Source organism: Microtus oregoni, unplaced genomic scaffold, assembly GCF_018167655.1.
Source record: "Microtus oregoni isolate MIOR12 unplaced genomic scaffold, Mior012 000005F_ref0000423, whole genome shotgun sequence".
Classification (NCBI taxonomy): Eukaryota; Metazoa; Chordata; class Mammalia; order Rodentia; family Cricetidae; genus Microtus; species Microtus oregoni.
In genome coordinates, this window is record NW_024543064.1 from 19130843 (window position 1) to 19152212 (window position 21370).

Genomic DNA, 21370 nt, shown 5'->3' on the forward strand with positions numbered 1-21370 from the left:
TGCCTCAGAGAGCAGAGCTATTGCCTCTGTCCGGGAGAGGGGAGCATGGCATCTCTGCTCTAGAGAGCAGAGCTGTCGAGTCTGAGCTCACTTCCTCTTCCTCCCAGCATTCTGTTCTGTTTACTCCTCCCACCTATGTTTTAACCTATGAGGGCCAGCCAAGCAGTTTCTTTATTTTTTTAACCAATGACCTTCCTCCATCAGTAATCTACAGATGCTTGGTTTCCATTTGGTCAGTTTTATCTTTGCCCTAGCATTCCCTCCTTTCCTATGTAAATTCTGCCCATAGCTTTGAAGCAGGTAGCAGCAACCTGTGAGAGACTTAAAACTCAGATTCTGAATGGATATCCAATGTCACACAACCAGGCAATGAGGCTAGAAATAATGTTATTACTATTTCTTATTTGTTTAGGCACTTTTTAGTTCCAAGGTATGCTCAGGTCATTTCATTTGACTCTCAGCTGAGCAATCATGTGGATTATACAGGTCTTAATACCTTGGTTAGGGCGTTAGCATGTAGTCAAGACAATAATAGTATGTGATTGCCAGGGCAGTCTGAACCTACGACCCTTCCTTTTTTTTTTTTTAAGTTAAGAAATATATTTGTTCCCAACTTAATACAACTGATGAGTGAGGCTTACCTAAGCAGAACTAGGTTCATATATGCAAATGTAACCACCACAAAAAGACTTTGAATTTTCAGTAGCTGATGTACATTGCTACCTGAATAAACTCTGGCTATATAAGAAGGTAGCATGTCTCCATGGGTATGAAGGTGGGAATCCACTTTTACCTTTGGTACTTTTCTCCCAAGTAATCATATACTAAGAATGATCCCATGGTTAGTGGTTGTAGAGTAAACCCTCTGTAACAGAGTCCTGCCGTGCCATGCCAGAGTGATAGCAAGCTACCTTAGCTAGCCATAACCCCGCTCTGTCATTCCTGGCTTAGCTCCCAGCCCCTAGTTCATCCTTTGTGTTACAGATATCTTTTTTTTTTTTTTTTTGGTTTTTCGAGACAGGGTTTCTCTGTGGCTTTGGAGCCTGTCCTGGAACTAGCTCTGTAGACCAGGTTGGCCTCGAACTCACAGAGATCTACCTGCCTCTGCCTTCTGGGTGCTGGGATTAAAGGTGTGTGCCACCATTGCCTGGCCTTAAATTTTTTTTTTCTTTCTTCTTTTTTTTTTTTTTTTTTTAAGTAAAAGCTCAGGATTTTATTACCTTCCTAACAAAATCAGCTTAGAATCAGATCACTTGGCCCTTTCTTTTCTTAGCACCTCCCAGTTCAAAATACTTGCATCTCTCATTAGCCGGTATCTTCTTTGATCTGCAGTTGGGCTCAACACACTCCGGTCTCAGCACAACCTTTTTTGGAGTTTTAGCCCTGGGCATACAAAAGTATCCTTGCCCATTTTGTCAGAGCTTGCCACATTTCTTGCAAAACATCCGGCAGGTAGTTCACCATGTTGGCAGAAGCAATATTGGCACAGAAATAAAGCTTAAATTTTCTTAAAAAGAACAAAACCTCACACTGCTAGGTCACAGGTGCCTTTTAAAAGCAAAACGTCAGTGAAGAACAACAGTCTAGTGAACACATCTGGTTTCAGACTGTAGATAAATGAGTTTGGGCAAATTATTCATCTCTGAGCCTCACTTTTCAGTGTCTATAAAACCAGGTTATGAATATCCTACATAGGGCATAGGATGATGTAGTATAGTGTTAGAACACTTGCCTGGCATGTACCAAGGCCCTGGATTCAATCCCCAGTAATGCCCCCACTCCCCCAGAAAAAGGATTGTATGTGGTTGTTTAGATTTAGAGTCATCCTTGGGGTTGGAGATCTACTGGCAAATGCATTTGATGATGGTCTATAAACTGGGAGGCTGTGTACGGAGGTTCACCAAGAGAGTACTACAGAAAGAGATGTGTGCTTCTGTTTCCTGATCGCCTAGTGACGTCTCTGAGACTCTGCTCGATAAGTGCCTCTATAGCAACCACTCTCCTCCTCCTGACATCTTGATACGGACCTCTGGAGAAGTGCGGCTGAGTGACTTCTTACTCTGGCAGGTGGGTCGTTTTGGAGCATGTTATTTGGGTGTTAGACTGAACCCAAGAACCTTACACAAACCCTGAATGAGAGTGATTCATTCATATTGAGCACCATAGTGTGAGCAGGGCCAGAGGGCTAACATCTAGACCAAATCCCTGTAGGCTGTACTTGGTAGCGTGTACTTTTCTTTCCTCACCTGAAGCTGGGCATATGATGTGGTTCTTGCTTCTCTGATATTCAGGGCTTTTATCCTAAAGAGAAAACAAAGCCATCCTACCCTAATGGAAGCTTCACATATGCTCTTTTTCAAGGAATGGGCCCTTGAAACCTTGGTTAACCTGGCAGTCACTCTGGCACGGCAAGAACCTTACCTTTCTGTTAGTAGTCTCCTCTTCAGGACATGGGCTACATCTCTGCAGGCCTATTTCCTGAGACTTAACTCTATATCCAAACTCTCAGGATTACTGCTGTCTTTTTGCTCAGATATTCCAGCATAGGTAGTTATCCTAGCATAGGTAGTTAGTTATCCCAGCATAGGTAGTTATCCTAGCATAGGTAGTTAGTTATCCCAGCATAGGTAGTTATCCTAGCATAGGTAGTTAGTTATCCCAGCATAGGTAGTTATCCCAGCATAGGTAGTTATCCCAGCATAGGTAGTTATCCCAGCATAGGTAATCCCTAAAAATTCTCATTCAGTTAGGACTGTTGGTTGTTTAAGAATCTGCATTATGGCACACACCTTTAAACCCACCGCTAGGAAGAGAGAGGCAGGCAGATCTCTGAGTTTGAGGCCAGCCTGGTCTGCAGAAGGAGTTTCAGGACAGCCAGGGCTACAAAGAATGATCCTGTCTCAAAAAAAAAAAAACGAAAACTAAAAAAACAAAAAGAAAAGAAAGAAGAAGGAAAGGTTAAGAGAGACAGCTTAGAAATATGAAATATCTCATGTGTCAAAGTCCAGAAATTTTAATGGATTGATCCTTTAAAAGTGAGGGGCTAAGAAGATAGTGCATTTGATAATCCTTGGTGCGTAAGCATGACAACCTGAATTTGAGCCTGCACCCTTAAAAAAGCCTGCTGTGATGGAGCACACTCAAAATTCTAGTGCTCGAAAAGTGAAGACAAGGAGCCCTGGAGCCCTGGCCAGCCAGCCTTGCCTGGTCTGCAAGGCCCTATCCCAGAGAAAGAGCCCATGTCTGAGGAACAATAGCCAAAATTGACCTCTAACCTCTACACACAGACACACACAACTGACAGCTAGCTACTGGAAATGCTTTTGTTTAGTCTTTGGGTATCTTTAAGGAGATGCAGTGTACCTAATGGTTCTGTAGCCCTTTACTCAGATCACATTATAAGAGTTTACATTGAGCTGAGATTTGAGAAACTGCAGTGGGGCTAGATACGTAGCTCATTGTTACACTGCTTGCCGAGCATGCTCAGTGCCCTGATTTGATCCCTGAAACTTTTGGGGGAGGACAAAACGGAAGAGAGAGGAAAGGAATTAGAAGATAGAAAAGAAAAACACAGAGAGTCATACTGGCAAGATGAGGACTTACCCGATGAAACAATCCCAAGTCTTTAAAAAGGAGATTTAGCAGTAGACAGTGATCTACAAAAGCTGACTGTCTGCTCAGAAAAGTTGCTTGAGTTCCTCCTCTGCTGGAAGTGTTGCAGTGATGAACTCAGCAGTGGTTGCTTCCCCCTCAGATGGGAAACTGTTGGACGAGTCTGGACTCTGAGCAAGTCATCACAGCCCTAGGGAGGAGGAGACTCTTGAGCCTGTCTGTTCCACAGCGAGACTGTCTCACAGCTAAAAACAAAATCAAAGGCACTTTCTTAGACAGGTGGTCCTTTAATCCCAGCACTCGGGAGGCAGAGGCAGGTGGATCACTATGAGTTTGAGGCCAGCCTGGTCTACAGAGCAAGTTCCAGGACAGCCAATGCTACACAGAGAAACCCTGTGTGTGTGTTTGGGGGGAAGGGTGTATGTATTCCAGAGAAAGTACTTGGTGTCTTGGTAGCAGCTATTGGGAAGGTGCCATTGGTCTAGAATAGCAAACACGTTATCCCCTGTGAGACATTTGGTTGTAGACAGTAAGCCTTGGCTGTCAGGAGTATTTGGGACTGGGGATAGCTCAACTGTAGTAATGATAGTTTATGTTTCTGCTGTCTGAGCTTTCCTTCATGCACATTTAATCTTCATAGTTCATAAAACCAGACTCTTGGTGTTTCCTTTACACCTGAAGCTAAGTCCCAGAGAGGTTAAATAACTCAATCAGTTCAGTGGTAATGGTAGATCCAGGCGGTTTGGCTCCAGAACCCCTGGGCTTAAACATGGTATCACACTGTTGCTACTTAAAATAACAAGAGCAGCTACCATTTGTTCTGACTGACTTTATCAGATTGCGTGCATCTCAGATGACCTCCACGAGCCAATACCACAATCCAGATGCTATTTCATAGTCCTAAAATTGGCTTTTAGGGACGTGGTGGGGCTGGTGTAGTGGCCTAGACCTCAGGCTGCAGGCAGATCAGTGTGGGTTCCAGGACAGCCTGAATTCTACATGATGAGTTCCAGTCCAGCCATTGCTGCACAGTGAGAAAAACGGGAAAAGACCTGGTATAAACATTTACCTAATCTGGTTCTGCCTTGCCACAGGCAGGTGATGTCATTGCCTCATGGTCGTTTTTCCAACAGTGAGGGAAATGGGCTGACGGCAGAAACATCCAGGCCTCTGGAAAGCTCTGCCATCTTGTTTTAGGCCTTCTCCCACACAGCCTGCCCTCCATTGGAGGACTGACCAGCAGTGCAGTTCTGTGCTCTGACTAACTCCTACTCCTTATTTTTACCAGACCTCTCATTCCTGCCTGGTGTTCCAGCCTGTTCTGTGGCCAGAATACACATTTTGGAACCTCTGTGAGGCAATCCTGCAGTTTCAGATGAACTATAGTGCACTTCAGGTATGAGTCGGGCAGGATGGGATGGACGAGGTTGGCCCTGACAGACCCACCTTGTGCTATACCTTGCTATGTCCTTCTTTTTAAAAAGGTTTTATTGTGTTTGTTTATTTGTACATATGTTTGTGTGCATAGATGTTCCATAATTAATGTATGCCTGTGTGTAGTGTGTGTGTGGAGGACAGCCTTTGAGAGTGTGTGTGCGTGTGTGTATGTGTGGAGGACAGCCTTTGGGAGTGTGTGTGGTGCCTGTGTGTATGTGTGGAGGACAGCCTTTGGGAGTGTGTGTGCGTGTGTGTGTGTGTGTGGAGGACAGCCTCTGGGAGTGTGTGTGCCTGTGTGTGTGTGGAGGACAGCCTTTGGGAGTGTGTGTGCCTGTGTGTGTGTGTGTGTGTGTGTGTGTGTAGGACAGCCTTTGGGAGTGTGTGTGCCTGTGTGTAGTGTGTGTATGGAGGACAGCCTTTGGGAGTGTGTGTGCCTGTGTGTAGTGTGTGTGTAGAGGACAGCCTTTGGGAGTGTGTGTGCCTGTGTGTGTATGGAGGACAGCCTTTGGGAGTGTGTGTGTCTGTGTGTGTGTGTGTGTGTGTGTGTGTGTGTGGAGGACAGCCTTTGGGAGTGTGTGTGTGTGTGTGTGTGTGTGTATGTGTGGAGGACAGCCTTTGGGAGTGTGTGTGGTGCCTGTGTGTATGTGTGGAGGACAGCCTTTGGGAGTGTGTGTGCGTGTGTGTGTGTGTGTGTGGAGGACAGCCTCTGGGAGTGTGTGTGCCTGTGTGTGTGTGGAGGACAGCCTTTGGGAGTGTGTGTGCCTGTGTGTGTGTGTGTGTGTGTGTGTGTGTGTGTGTGTGTGTGTAGGACAGCCTTTGGGAGTGTGTGTGCCTGTGTGTAGTGTGTGTATGGAGGACAGCCTTTGGGAGTGTGTGTGCCTGTGTGTAGTGTGTGTGTAGAGGACAGCCTTTGGGAGTGTGTGTGCCTGTGTGTGTGTGGAGGACAGCCTTTGGGAGTGTGTGTGTCTGTGTGTGTGTGTGTGTGTGTGTGTGTGTGTAGGACAGCCTTTGGGAGTGTGTGTGTGTGTGTGTGTGTGTGTGTGTGTAGAGGACAGCCTTTGGGAGTGTGTGTGCCTGTGTGTAGTGTGTGTGTGGAGGACAGCCTTTGGGAGTATGTGTGCCTGTGTGTAGTGTGTGTGTGGAGGACAGCCCTTGGGGGTTGGTTCTCTCCTTCTGTGGGTCTCACGGTGAACTCAGGTTGTCAGGCTTGATGGCAAGTGCCTTTACCCACTGAGCAATCTTTCCAGCCTACCAAACATTTCTTGCACACAAGAATACCCATGCACAAAGGGTTCACACACCGGGCTCTCGTGTTGCAGTCCTACAGTTTGAATGCCCAGAAGCTTCTGTTATCTCAGGTTTCTCAGTGCTTTGCACATGGTTTGTAGAGGAGTTGCCACAGGTTCTGTCTTCTTCATAAATGTTTATTGAGTCTCAAGTATGAATCAGGCAGATTGTTAGGCACAGGAGTACCAGCAGCTGCCCAGCCAGACAAGATCTCTGCCCTCGTGGAGCTTACATTTGTAGTTGAATAGACAGACAGTAAACAAGCAAACAAAAGTAAGGAAATTCAGCTGTAGCGAGGCAATAAGGAATACACAGCATGATGATGGAGTGTCACGAAAGGGGGCAGGGGCTGCCTGAGCTCTGCAGTGCAGTCCTGGAGTGCTCAGAGGGGAGGCATGGAACAAGCCACAGTCAGTCAGGCCTCTAAATCACCCAAAGCTAGGTGGGTGGAAGTAACACAACCAGAGGACTTAGGGGATGGACAGAATCTGATAGGACATTTGGGTAAAAATAAATAAATAAATAAATAAATAAAACCTGTGGCGCGCGCCTTTAATCCCAGCACTCTGGGAGGCAGAGGCAGGCGGATCTCTGTGAGTTCAAGGCCAGTCTGGTCTATAAGAACTAGTTCCAGGACAGGCATCAAAGCTACAGAGAAACCCTGTCTTGGCGGTGGGGACACAAAACCACAAGAGACTTTGAGGGGCCAGAGGCAGAGTTGAGACGAAGCCCCTTTGTTGCTGGAGAGTAAATCCAGATCTTCATGTTACTAGGCAAGCACTGGACCAACTGAGCTGCTTCTCCACCCCTACATCTGCTTTTTGTTATTCCAATTTATTTTTACTATCTTTAATAATGGTTGGGTACGCACACACGAGTGCAGTTACCCAGAGGCCAGAGGTGTCATCCTCGGCAGCTGGCTTACAGGTGGCTGTGACCTGCCTGCCCTCTGCGTGCTGGGACCCAAACTCAAGAAGAGCAGCGCATGCTTTCAACCACTGAGCCGTTCCTCCTTCCCTTTTATTATTAATTTTTATATTTTATTTATGGACTGGAATAATGGTTTGGAAGCTTAGGGCACTTGTTGCAGAGCACCCACACGGAGGCACACAGCCATCCTTGACCCCAGTTTCAGGGATCCAGGGCCCTCTGCAGACCTCCGAAGGCACCAAGCTTACACAAAGTGCACAGACACACATGTAAGTAACACTTTTTTTTTTCTTTAAGATTTATTTATTATATATACAACATTCTGCCTCCATGTATACCTGCGTGCCAGAAGAGGGCGCCATATCTCATTACAGATGGTTGTGAGCCACCATGTTGTTGCTGGGAATTGAACTCAGAACCTTTGGAAGAGCAGCCAGTGCTCTTAACCACTGAGCCATCTCTCCAGCCCCGTAAGTAACACTCTTACACATAAAATAAGTCTTCAAAAAACTTTCTTTCTCATCTGTACTTGTTTCTTAAAAAAAAAATTAATTAAGCTGGGTGTGGTGTGGTGGTGCACGCCTTTAATCCCAGCAGTGGAGGCAGAGGGTCTCTGAGTTCAAGGCCAGCCTGGTCCACAGCTTGAGTTTCAGGACAGTCAAGGCTACATAGAGAAACCCTGTCTTGAAAAAGAAAAAGACCCCCTCCAAATAAATAGATAGACAAATTTTTAGTGTGTGTGAGTGTTTTGCCTGTATGTGTATGTGAATGTACACTGCGGGGGGTTGTTGTTTCTGGTTTTTTAGGAGGGCAAGGGAGAGTATTTTTTTTTTTAAGATTTATTTATTATGTATACAATATTCTGTCTGTGTGTATGTCTGCAGGCCAGAAGAGGGCGCCAGACCCCATTACAGATGGTTGTGAGCCACCATGTGGTTGCTGGGAATTGAACTCAGGACCTCTGGAAGAGCAGCCAGTGCTCTTAACCACTGAGCCATCTCTCCAGCCCCCAAGGGAGGGTATTTTTGAGATGGGGTTTCTTTCTGTTGTTCTGGCTGTCCTGGAACTCATGTAGACCAGGCTGGCCTGAAACTCACAGGCCTTTCTCTGCCTCCCTAGTACTGGGATTAAAGGTGTGCATCACCACTGCCTGGCGTGATTTTTTTTTAAAGATGTTTTTACTGAGCTCTCCCTGTCCGTCCTTTAAAAATGTTCTGAACCCCAGGCTCTGGTAAAGTGATGAAGAACTCAGAGCTTTGCTCCATCTTATTATCTGTGTCTCCTGAGGGTGGAAGGACAGAGAGGGTCAGCACAGTTTCTCAGAGTGACCTCCCTTAGAGTCTGGGCACGAGATTGCCTCCGACCTGTATAAAAATTTCTCTGAGAATCAGTGTTCTTGAGATGGAGTGGCAGTGCCCACTAGGAGTCATCCCCAGCTACATAACACATTTGAGGCTATGGCTTATCTGAGATCCTGTCTCAAAGAATGTTTCCTTGATTGTTGTTACATAGGACATTACATACGCTCATGAGAGACGCTGACCTTTAGGACTTCTGTCCCCTGGCATGGTTGTACACACCTGCTACCCCGGACCAGGGAGTCAGGGGCAGGAAGACTGCCATGTGTTTAAGGTAGCCTGGGCTAAGTTGTAAAAGTTGGTCTCAAAAAACTCCATAAACAAGCAAACAAAAAGTAAAGAAAAAAAGGTGGGGAACCTAAAGAGATACATCATTCAGCTGGTAAAGGACCCAGACTGGATGGCTGACAACTGTCTGCAGCTCCAGCCCCAGGGAGAGCCGATGCTTGTGGCCTCCATGGACACCTGCACTTAACGTGCGCATAACCAGGCACACATGTGTACATAATTAAAAACAATCTGAGTGTCATAGCTTGTGTTTATAATCTAAGTGTGGGGAGGTGGAGACAGGCAAAAACCCTGGGATTATCAGCCACTGTAGCCTTAATAAGTGTCAAGCTAGTGTGAGACGCTGTCTTAAAAACAAGGAAGAGCCGGGCGGTGGTGGCGCACGCCTTTAATCCCAGCACTCGGGAGGCAGAGGCAGGCGGATCTCTGTGAGTTCGAGGCCAGCCTGGTCTACAAGAGCTAGTTCCAGGACAGGAACCAAAAGCTACGGAGAAACCCTGTCTCGAAAAATCAAAAAAAAAAAAAAAAAACAAGGAAGAGCAGGCAAATTGGTGCAAGCCTCTGTCCACACATGTCCAAGAAGAAAAAGGAAAGAGAAGGGAAAATGAGGACTTTGGTAAACTTGAGGATTTTTTTTCCTCCTTTTTTCTTTGAAGTAAGGCTAATAGCTCTGGCCAGCATGGTACTTACTATGTAGCCTAGGACAGCCTTGAATTTACAGCAGTCCTGCTTGGGTCTCCTCTGTGATGTGATTTTAGGTGTGTGCTGGAATTGCCAGTGTGTCCTACTCGCTTGGATTTTCTGAGAACAAATAACTGAGAAGAGTCCAGGGCCCCCCTCTGATATTGGGAGAGTAGCTCCAGACACATGAGTATGCCTAGGAGGTATCTAGAAGATGGCTTTTCCACCCCCAGGAACCATAGCTATCCGTAGGTACAAGAACTACTCCCCATCCTCTCTTGAAACCATGTTGGGCCAGTGTGGTGGTGCAGCCTTTAATCCCAGCACTGGAGGCAGAGGCAGGCAGATCTCTGTGAGTTTGAGGCCAGCATGGTCTATGTAGTGAGTGCGAGGAAAGCCCAGGTTATATAGAGAGCCCGTCTCAATTGTTTTGCTTTTTTTTTTTTTTAAGAAATTTAAAAAGCCACTTTTGATAAACCAACAAAATTTCAGACAGCTGTTTATGTATGACATAAAGAGTCCCTTTGTGTCTGAGCCCCATGTCCTTGTCTGTGAAATGAGGAAAGCAGCCTAGCGTCTCTCCCCTTGTCATGGTGGGTGCCTGAGTCCTACACACGCTCAGGCTTGGTTGGCCTTGGCTCCAGCTTTATTTACTTTTGGCCCTGAGCTGTGGCTGCCACCTAGAGGAGCCCTGAGCCTGCAGGCATCTCTGCCTTTCCTCCCTCCTTAGCTGTTTCCTGGGGACAGGACAGCAGATAATTCTAAGTGAGGTATTCTTTATCTCGTTTTTCTTGAGTCAGCCCATGGAGGTGGGCGCTGTCGTCCCCATTTCCCAGATAAAGACAAACTTTTCTTTTCTTTTTTTTTTTTTTTTTTTTTTTTTTTTTTTTTTTTTTTTTGGTTTTTTCGAGACAGGGTTTCTCTGTAGTTTTGGAGCCTGTCCTGGAACTAGCTCTTGTAGACCAGGCTGGGATTAAAGGCGTGCACCACCATCACCCGGCCAAACTTTAGAAGCCAGGTGTGGAGGCAGGTGGATCTCTGTGATTTTGAGGCCAGCCTGGTCTACAAAGCGAGTTCCAGGACAGCTAGGGCTGTTACACAGAGAAACTCTGTCACGAGCCTCCCCCCCCCCCCCAAAAAAAAAGCCTTGGTGGCTGGAGCGATGGCACAGTGGTTAGGAATACTGACTGCTCTTGCATCTGATATGGTGGCTGGAGCGATGGCACAGTGGTTAGGAATACTGACTGCTCTTGCATCTGATATGGTGGCTGGAGCGATGGCACAGTGGTTAGGAAAACTGACTGCTCTTGCATCTGATATGGTGGCTGGAGCGATGGCACAGTGGTTAGGAAAACTGACTGCTCTTGCATCTGATATGGTGGCTGGAGCGATGGCACAGTGGTTAGGAAAACTGACTGCTCTTGCATCTGATGTGGTGGCTGGAGCGATGGCACAGTGGTTAGGAAAACTGACTGCTCTTGCATCTGATATGGTGGCTGGAGAGATGGCACAGTGGTTAGGAATACTGACTGCTCTTGCATCTGATATGGTGGTTCACAACCTCCTAACTAGTTCCAGGAGTTCGGTGCCCTCTTCTGATCTCCCCAGGCATACCCAGGTGCGTATACATAAATATGCAGGCAGAACATTCATACTCATAAAATTAAAGTAAAACTTATTTTAAGGAGAGGAAGCCTTGGGGCCTGGTGACAAAGGCTGTGATTCCAGCACAGGCTGCAGAGAGAGGATCACAACAGCTTTGAGGCCAGTCAGGTGGTTGTGGTGCACCCCTTTAACCCCAGGAGTTGGGAGGCAGAGGCAGGTGGATTTCTGTAAGTTTGAGGCCAGCCTGGTCTACAAGGGAGTTCCAGGACAGCTAGGACTGTTACACAGAGAAAACTGTCAAAAAGAAGAGAAAATAAAAGAAAGAAGGAAGGAAGGAAGGAAAGAAAGGAAAAGAAAGTTCAGGAGGCCAATCAGCACCACATAGCAAGAGCCTGTCTTTAAATAAATAAGCCATTTTTAAAATCATGCTATAAAAGTAAAAATGGTATAATTTTATAGCTGGCTGTTTATTTTAACTGACTGAAAAGTTTTGTTTAAGATATTCAATATCTAAGGTAAATTTGATTAGAGATTTTTGTTATATTACCAAAGCTCAAATCTCAATATCTGGTCTATAAAATAAAACATGTAGTTGTTCAGGATTTCTCTTTGTTTTTGAGACTTGGTTTCTTTGTGTAGCCCTTGCTGTGCTGGGACTTGCTTTATAGACCAAGATCACATTGGCCTTGAATTCACAGAGATCCGCGGTGCCTCTGACTCACAAGTGTTGGGATTAAAGGTGTGTACCACCACACCCAGCTAGCATTACTCTTAAAATTTCTTGTACGTGATGTGGATTATTTATAGTTCTTCTTAGAAATAAAAGAAGTTTACTTGAAAAAGAAAGAAAAATAGGAGTGGGGGGTGGTGGTGCACACCTTTAATCCTAGTACTTAGGTGGCAGAGGCGGGCGGATCTCTGTGAGTTCGAGGTCAGCCTGGTCTACAGAGGGAATTCCAGGACAGCCAGGGCTACACAGAAACACAGTCTTGAAAAATCAAAAAAAAAAAAAAAAAAAAGGAAAAGGGGAAAATAGGAGAAATGACTGAGCTGTTAAGTGGGCTTCCTGCTCTTCCAAAGATGAAGATCAGTTTCCAGTAGTCACAGGCTCACAGCCGCATGTAACTCCTGCTCCGAGGGAAAGCCAGTGTTTCTAGTCTCTGTGGGCACCTGTACTTGAGTTCTTACTGAAGTACAGGTGCCCACACACACGCACACACACACTCAATTAGAAAAGTTATAAAAACTATTTTTTTTTAAGAAGAAATAATAGTCTTAGAAAGGCGAGAGTCTTTTGGACAGGAATTTTTCAAATTTCAGGGCTTTAAGCAAATTCATTCTGACCTAAGAAAATTGATGCATTTTTTTGTGTGTGTGGTATGGTTAATGTGTGTGTGTGTGTGTCTGTAAGTGTACATTTGCTATCTTTCCTCGATCGTTCTCCATTCCTATTTTTATTTTATTTATTATCAGTGTATGTGTTTAAGTGTAATGTGGGTGCACATAGTGTCCCACAGTGTGTGTGCAGAGGTCATGGGACAACTTTGGTTTTCTCTACCTTTGTTTTGTTTTGTTTTTTTGTTTTGTTTTTGTTTTGTTTTGTTTTTTCGAGACAGGGTTTCTCTGTGGCTTTGGAGCCTGTCCTGGAACTAGCTCTGTAGACCAGGCTGGCCTCGAACTCACAGAGATCCGCCTGCTTCTGCTTCCTGAGTTCTGGGATTAAAGCGTGGACTACCATAACCAGCTCTCCTGTCACCCTGCATGGCGTCCACAGATGGAATCCATTTGTCAGGCTTTACCAGCCCCTCTCCCTACCTATGCATTTGCCAGCCCTCCTACCTCCACCTTTGTTTTGAGACAGGATCACCTCTGAAGGTGAAGTTCATCTATTCTGCCAGGCCAGAAGTTTCAGGGATGCCCTCTCTCTCTACCAGTGCTAGGGTTATAGGCATATTCTGCCACCTTTGGTTTCTGGGGCTCCAACTTGAGCCCCCCCCCCAAGTAATTATTTTATTTTTGGGGGGGGTGTTTTGAGACAGTCTCCCTGTTATGTAGCGCTGGCTGACCTGATCGCTGTGTAAACCAGGATTGTCTGGAACTCAGCGATCATCACCTCTTGGTGCTGGAATCACAGGCGTGTGCCACCACACCTGGCTGCTCACAGCTCCATTCTCAAGGTTAGTGAGACAGTGGGTGAAGTGTTTGTGAACATAACATAGGCGGCTCCTAAAAAGCAGAGCCGTGGTGGCACATGCCTTTACTCACAGAACTCTTAGAGGCCCGTGAGTTCCAGGCCAGCCAGAGTGGCACAGAGAAACTCTGTCTCAAAACAAAGTGAGGACAAGGCCGTGAGCTTGTAGATGATTAGGACAAGGTCGGACTCTGGAGGCCAGGTATAGTGTCAGGACTCGTCTGAGACACGCCAGTCACCTCTGTTCTCAAGGATTTCCCACTTTGGTCACCTGCACCCTTCCTGTCCTCTTGTGAGTGACCTCTGCATATGCAGAGTGTTCTGAGTGCCAGAGACAAAAAGTAGTCTCTGCCCTCGTAAAGAATCTCTCTGAAGACACATGCACAGTTTGGGAGGCACTCAGAGCCTGTGATCACCACCAGCTGTCAGGGTGGCTCTGGAGCCGCCAAGGGATTCTTTCCAACAGAAAGATCAGACTAAAGACTAATACCTGGTCTAGGCAGCCTAAGTGGCTTAAGAGTTGAATTTGCTTCTCATCATTCCTAGGAGGGCTGTTTGCTCAGAGAGTCAAGCCTGTCTTCAGTATAGGAGGCTGGACCCTGAAAAATAGGTTAGGGAGCTGGAGAACAGCACCTCACACTGACATGAGAAGACCCAGTGCATATCGTCTCAGACAGTAGACAACAATGCATAAAATGGCTGTTTCTCTGCCTGCTGATATGTTAGAGTGGGTTTGCATTATTATCCCTAATCCCTTAAACCTCTCTTCAAGGTAGACACAGTCCCACGTTACAAATGAGCAAAACCAGGGAAGATCTCCCCACGGGTACAGCGAATCAGAAGTCAGGCTGTTTACCTGTTTCCAAGTGTAAGCTTGAAAGAATTTTAAGAAATACAAATATTTCCACACAAAACAAGCCAAGACAGACTACTGCTGACTTCTGTGTAACACGGGCACCATCTACTGCCTCTCCGGAGTTACTCTGCTTGGCCACTCTGGTACCCTAGTCCCACCTTCTCCATTCCATCTTACTTACCCACACCTAAAATTATCTCCCCAAACCCCACTTTTCTCTAGCAGAAGGCCCGAGACATGTATGCTGAGGAGCGGAAGAGACACCAGCTGGAGAGGGACCAGGCTGCAGTGACAGAGCAGCTGCTTCAGGAGGGGCTCCAGGCCAGTGGGGATGCCCAACTCCGACGGACACGCTTGCACAGACTCTCTGCCAAACGGGAAGAGCGAGTCCAGAGCTTCCTGAAGGCCTTGGAACTTAAACGGGCTGACTGGCTGGCACTTTTGGGCACTGCACCTGCCTAGTGAGGCTGGCTAGTGGCCACTTTGCCCTGCCCTCTGCCTCTTGGGCCCCAACTTCCTTTTCTTTTCTTGGTGAAAGGCACCTCCCTGTTTTGATGATTTGTGCTCCCTTTGCTTTTTTGCAGGGAGCCCCAAAGGCAAGGCCTACAGACACTTTTGGGCTCCCTGTGACAGTGACTCACCTAGAGTTGAGGGAGTCTCCCATGCTTACACTAAATCCAAGAGCAGTCACTGATAATCTGGAGAACAGGGGACCCTAACTCATAAGCTGTGTTTACTGTCCGTGCCCCCCCCCATTTTTGGATGCATGTTCTTTTTCCATTAGCATATCCTAAAACATGCAGAAGAAGTTTTCCCAAAATCGAGGCCATTACCCATCCTGCCCAAGCCCCCACCACGTGACTTTGACAAAAGAATGCATCTACTGGTAAATAACTGATAGACAGCCAGCATCTCTGGGCAGGGGAGAAAGGGGTGGGAAGGACAGGAAGAAAATTTGCCCATCTGCTGCTCCTCCCCTTGGCTCTCCACCTGGGATTTGCTATTGAATCTCCACCCCTCCCACCACCAGTACTGATTGCTCACTGAAAGGCTCAGCGCCCCCAATGGCTCATGGAAGCCAGGCGGGTGATTACAATCCAATTACCTATTGTTGACTCAGCCCACACAAGCTTTGCTCCCCCTTACAGGGCATGGGGCCAGGCTCCACTCCCCAGTGAGACCCAACCCCCTCCATGGCTACAGGGTAGCAGAAGGGCCTAGAGAGGTCCCAGAGTATAATTGAACACATCAGGACCGAACAGAACCAAGCATCTCCTGATTGACTGTCTCCTTCTGTCGCCAGCTCAGACTGATTCCCAATCTTCAAGGCTCCTCACAGCTCTTTGACCTGACTCCCTAAGTAGGCCCTGAGACGCTTTACTGTCATCATGGCAGAACTTACTCAGCCTGAGGGCCAACACTGCCTTTCAGGAAGAGACAAGATTGCCTGCCTCCCCCATAGGGCTGAAGAGAGGTCTGCAGAGCTATTCTGCATCAGGTGCCCCAGAGCAGTAAATACCAGCCAGGAACACTGACCAGTTGCCACTCTGGTATTCTCATTGTCTCCAGACCCTTTCCGCAGCGCCTTCCTCCCGGAAAGAGGTGGGCTATTATAAGCCATGGTAAATGTACTCTTTAGATTCCTAACTTCTAGCCTTGCCCCTCACCCAGTTTTGTGCCTAGATACCTGTCACTAGTGACCTTTTGTCCATCATTCTTCCTCTCAGAATCAAGGATAAGAGTCTAACACTGTAACCAAAAGCCAATCAGTGCACCCTTTGGCAAGGCCCCCTCTACACCTGGCACTCCCCAAAACCAAATGCTGGCACTGAGTTCCCCAAGAGCAGGTGCTGTGCATTTCCCAGCTTTACAATGAGGCTGTTGACAGCCTTAATTAGGGAGGCATGAATTATGTGGCTATAATACAGAGCCCTACAATTAAGGCGGGAATGAGAGGCTGGAGGCAGCAAACGGAATCTGCCCAGCAAGCATGGCTGTTGAGTCCTGGCTGACTTTCTCTTACGATTGGAGTACAGTACAGGTGATTAATGGACAAGGTATCTTCCAGCCTGGGGACCTGGATTCTGGGAAAGGTGCACAGGGCGGAGTGGGCTGGGGTGGGGACTGCCTCAGGAGGCGCTGTGCCAGTGGAAAGAAGAGGCAAATCCGTTGCTAACCAGAAGCAAAGGCTGCAAAAAGATTGTTTTGGATGTTTGCTTTCTGCAGGAATGGTTAGTGCAAACTAGCTTCCACCCTTGCCTCAAAAAATAAGGTGGGAACCTATATATGCATTTTCCACCTGAGCGCCAAACACCCTGTTACAGATGTTTAGTCGGTTGTGTTCTGGGTGTCAAATAGAATTTTTTAAAATTCTTAGATGTAAGATTTGTTCCGTGTCTATAACGAAAGAACGCCTTGCTTTGCTTCTGCGATTGGCACCCTCCCGCGAGTGCGCTGGTCAGCTCTAGAACGCCGGGCTTTCGAGTGGGGTGCACAGGAGGGCCCCTTGGCCATCACACCTGTTCGTCTACTTGTTTCCTAATCTTCCGGCGCTTTCCTTCAACGGCTTCTTCCTCACGCAAGCGAGAACAAGCCGGCTTGATAGTGTGTTGGGGGGGGGGGGGGTTCGCCAGCTGTGGCATCTGCACAGCCCAGGTTTGGTGGCCTCTGTCGAGTGGGGGCAGCTGGGCTAGCTGTATCCGAGACCCAGAGGGCTTAGGGGGAGGGGAGTGCTCGCAGACCGTGTTGGCGGCTTTTCTCCACCATTCTGTAATGGGTCCAGGGGGCCGGACGTGCAGGGGCTTAAGGAAGCCACCCGGCCGATATTGGGGGGCTGTGTAGCGTTTGGGGAGGCCGTTGAGCAGTAGGTGCTGAAAGGACAGCTCCTACCTGCCCGGCAGTACCCGAAAGGCACCCCTGTGTGCAAAGTCTCCACTTGGAGCCCACGCCCCCACCTCCAGTGGACGGCTTCCCAGGTGAGGCGCACGGAGGGATTTCCAGAGGTAGCAGTTCGGAAGAATGCACGTCCGACTGCGCCAAGCCAGCCCCCTCGCTCTCATCCCACTAGAGCCCGTGGCCCCTGGAGCGGCCGCCTCCCGTCGTCGCTTATGGAGCCGGGCGGCGCGGCCAGGCCTCGCCATCCCCTCTTGTGGGGCCCCCAGCGGGAGCCGGAAGGAAAGCGGCCGAGATGTGCCCAGTGTCGCACGGCTTGGAGAAGTGGGTAGCAGGGTTGCATAAGGTGGAAGGAACTTGGGAGTTTGCAAAAGCCAGCTCGAGCGGGAGCGGAACCCCGAGCCCGCCGCCTCGCGCGCCCCTCATTTACTGCCTCCAGCGCGCGCCTCCCCCACCGCGCCCCCTCCCCCAAGGCGCGCGGCCGTCTAGCTCACCCTCCCCGACACCCCCTCCTCACTCCAGAGGAGGTGAGTTTAAACCCCGCCCACGTGACCCCAGCTGGGCCAATGAGCGGCGGCGGGAGGTGAAATCCGGTTCTAACCGGTCCGAGGCTCCCAGCGCTATAAAAACTTTATAAACCCCCCGGAGCCCGAGCAGTGTGAAGAAGCAGCGAGAACGACCCCCGGACGGACCCGAGCCGCGCACCGCTGCAGCCCCGCGTTCAGCGCCGACGTTCCCCCCCGCCGCCGCCATGCCCAAAAGAAAGGTACGTGGCGCGAGCGCGTGGGCGCCCGGGCACAGCCACTGCCGCCGCTCGCCTCGAGCGCGGAACTCGGCGGGGAGAGCGGGCGCGGCGCGGGGTTCCATCCTGAGTCCGGCCGCGGGCGAAGCCTGCGCGGCACGCTGCCCGCGGGCGCCAGAAGCCATATTGGAGGAGCGGCGGCGGCGACGGGAGGAGCCATGTTGGCCGCTGTTTATCCCGCTCCCCTCGGCCGCCCGTGCCCCCTCCCCCACCTGCCGCCCCCTCCTCTCCGGGCGGGCGGGCGGGCGATTCAAACCCGAAAGGGCGGGAAGGCGGCGCTCGGCTGGGCGGGCGGGGGAGCGCTCTACCGCCAAAAAACTGACGCCGCGAGGGGCGGGGTCGCGGCGCGGCTCCGCCCCCCGGCCGCCCACGTCCCCGGCGCAGGGACCCGCGCCGCCGCCCACGAGTTCCCCGAGCTCCCGCCCTCGACGGCTGCCATGGCAACGGCGCTGGGCTCCGCCTCCGGAGGGGTTTGTTTGCACAATATGCAGCTGTTGCGCCTGCCTGGCTGGTGGCGCCCGGCGACTCGCCGGCCCCGCTCCAGCTTCGCCCGCGCTTCCCGGAGGCCGACCTGCGGGGTCTGCTATGCGGGCCTCGATCTTCTTTGGGGCTCCATCCCCCACTAAGACTACTTTTAAGAGACGCTGAGTCGATACGTTTTAGAAACGTGGTGTCGCTTTCTTTTAAGGTCGCGATGGCTGAGGTTTACCTCCGAGGTTACAAATTTTTGTCTTCTATCTTTATAGGCTGAAGGGGATACTAAAGGAGATAAAGCCAAGGTGAAGGACGAGGTGAGTCTTACCCACACAGGGCTTGTTGCACAGGGCTTTGGATAGTAAACACCACGGGCTGCTTTGCTATTGTTTGACCTCAGCCCCAGGTCTGGAGTTACCCTAGAGTTTCTTTCTTCGCTTTCTTTTATGTGGAAAATCTGGTGCAGAAGTTGTGTTTATTTTTCTGACTTTGTTTTCTTTTTAATAGCCACAGAGAAGATCGGCAAGGTTGTCTGCTGTAAGTGTGTATACTTGACCCTGAGGTTGGGAAACATTTTAGGGATCCCTTTGGTTTCGCTGAATTATAGTTTGTGGCTGGTTTTGAGTAAATTATCTTGTGGTGTGGCACCTCTGGAGTTTGGCGTTGTCCTAAGTTGTGATTGTTAAGACCAAATTGGGAGATCACTTTCAGATCGTAAAAGAAAGGCAATCCCAATGATAGTTTTCCTAGATGTGGTTCGAGAGGTTGTTTCTTTTGGTCCTTTGTACTAATAGTTTCCTCTTCCCCATTGCCTACCAAAACAAGAAACCTGCTCCTCCAAAGCCAGAGCCCAAGCCTAAAAAGGCCCCCGCAAAGGTAAGCATGACTGCGGCGCTAATACCAGATGGGTGATTTTCACGGGAAGAACTGTCCTTCCCCACCGTAACCTAATTCACCATAATGGGCGTCCACCAGTGGATGTTGTCACTTAGGCCTTCTTCCTGGTGTTTGTCATGTTAGTGTCTGTGGCACCAATTACAGAAAACTACCCTTGGCTGGGAAAGGAGTGTTTTTACCAAACTTAGATTTCTATAACTTAATTTAGGTTCCTCAGCAAAAAAAGTAGCTGAAATTATCCTTCAGCCTAGTGGAGTGGGGTATATCTTCAGTAGGCAAGCGTGTAGAACTTGGTAGGTTACATCCTGGTATACAAAATGAAAAACTGTAATATCTGTCCTTCCTTGGCATTAGAAGGGAGAGAAGGTACCCAAGGGGAAGAAGGGGAAGGCCGATGCTGGTAAGGATGCCAATAATCCTGCAGAGAATGGAGACGCCAAAACAGACCAGGTACAGTGAGTCTTTCATCCCACAATTGTTTATTGCCCTTATATCTGGATCACTGTGTGGGGTGTGATTTTTTTTTTTTTTTTTTTTTCCTCCTGTCTGAAATCCTCAGTTCAAGAGTCTGTTATAATCTAAAAGGCACTTGCTGTGTTGGCTTATCCTGACATGAAACTAAAGGTCTCGGGTCCTCTGATCCTATCTATCCCAATCAGTCAGTGGGCGGGGTGATTTAGTGAAGTGGGCTGTTCTTGAAGCGCAGTCTTGGTGGACCCAAACCTGGATTTTATCATGGGAACGATACCGTGTATATAGACTAGAGTAAGCAAAGGTAGAGTCTAGTTTCTGTGTTGACTTTACTTGTTCTTCTTTTAGGCACAAAAAGCTGAAGGTGCTGGAGACGCCAAGTGAAATGTGTGCGTTTTTGATAACTGTGTACTTCTGGTGACTGTACAGTTTGAAATACTATTTTTTATCAAGTTTTATAAAAATGCAGAATTTTGTTTTACTTTTTTTTTTTTTTAAGCTATGTTGTTAGCACACAGAACACTTCATTGTTTTGGGTGGGGAGGAACATGTGTCACTAGCAGTGTCTCCCAAGCTGGATGAATGATGGTTCATGATGGAAAACATCTTTCCCTGATAATTTTGAAAGACTCCTCTTGGCTCCCAGGAGAGGCGTCCTGGGGACATGTTGACATGTGTGGGAAAACTCAGTTCATTTTTATATCCTCCTCCCCCTGTACCATCAACATAGACTTAACTCCCTTAAGACCAGAGACCTGTTGGAACCTGATCCCCAAAATTGGTTTTGCCAGTCTGTTGGGCAATCCGGACTTTGCAGTGATATCATTGAGTGTCCTCAAAAGCGCAGCGGTTCCTTTTATAGAAGATTGTGGATCTGCAGATTGATAATTCTGCCATTTTCATTTCATTTCCTGAAAGTCAGGGTCGGCTTGTGAAGAGTTGTGAAACAACATCCTCGATGTGAAATGTCAGCCCTCACTCTAAACTCCTCCCCCTTTGCAGAGCATCCAATGAAGACTCACCAGGTTTTATAGTGGCTTTCTGATTTTGGTAGTCATACAAGAAGGGAGTTTGGAAGTTCTTGTATACTGTTACTGATTGTCTGCCCATGTTCTGCCTGGAAAACCATGATTGTTTATGGAAAGTGTCTTTAATAAAGCTGGATACAGTTTGGCTTGGAAATCCTGCCTCTGGTCTTTTCCTCCACATTGGGGAACCTGGCTGCCAGTTCTCTTGGTTTGACTGGATGGTCATGGATCTAGTCAGTCTCGCAAACACACAGTGGGAAGTGGTAGTGGGTATGTATGCTTCCCAGAATAGGCCGGATCGTTAGTGGGTGCAGGGAAATGGTTCTTGAAGAGTGTGGCAATCCTTAAAGTATGCAGAGCTGGGCATCCCTCTGCTGAGCATTGACCCTCTGCTGTCTCTGGGCAGTGCTGTGTTTGACCGTGAGTCAGATGGTCTACCACTGTGCTAACCTGCAACAATGTTAACAGACTGGCTAATCAGAAGGTGTGAAGACACAGATCTGTGATGGTGCACGCCTTTAATCGGAAAGCAGGCAGGAGTTCAAGGCCAGTCTGGTCTAC

General features: G+C 48.3%; 2 protein-coding genes across 4 annotated transcripts in view; both read left to right on the forward strand.

The window, feature by feature from the left end:
• Dhdds (dehydrodolichyl diphosphate synthase subunit) overlaps positions 1 to 16628 on the forward strand; it is a 31305-nt gene extending 14677 nt beyond the window's left edge. For 2 of the 3 annotated variants that reach the window (XM_041652858.1, XM_041652857.1), the window contains exons 7-9: positions 1953 to 2067; positions 4901 to 5008; positions 14468 to 16628. In XM_041652858.1, coding sequence (XP_041508792.1) covers positions 1953 to 2067; positions 4901 to 5008; positions 14468 to 14707 — 463 coding nt within the window. In that variant the 3' untranslated portion in view covers positions 14708 to 16628. The remainder of the gene's footprint in view (positions 1 to 1952; positions 2068 to 4900; positions 5009 to 14467) is intronic. The other variant, XM_041652859.1, reaches the window with a different exon arrangement.
• A 1086-nt stretch (positions 16629 to 17714) lies between these two features.
• On the forward strand, positions 17715 to 20963 carry Hmgn2 (high mobility group nucleosomal binding domain 2). The gene is made up of 6 exons (XM_041651982.1): positions 17715 to 17903; positions 18686 to 18730; positions 18921 to 18950; positions 19239 to 19289; positions 19665 to 19760; positions 20130 to 20963. The coding sequence occupies exons 1-6, from the start codon at positions 17889 to 17891 to the stop codon at positions 20163 to 20165; spliced, it is 273 nt and encodes a 90-aa protein (XP_041507916.1). The 5' UTR covers positions 17715 to 17888; the 3' UTR covers positions 20166 to 20963.
• The last annotated feature ends 407 nt before the right edge of the window (positions 20964 to 21370 follow it).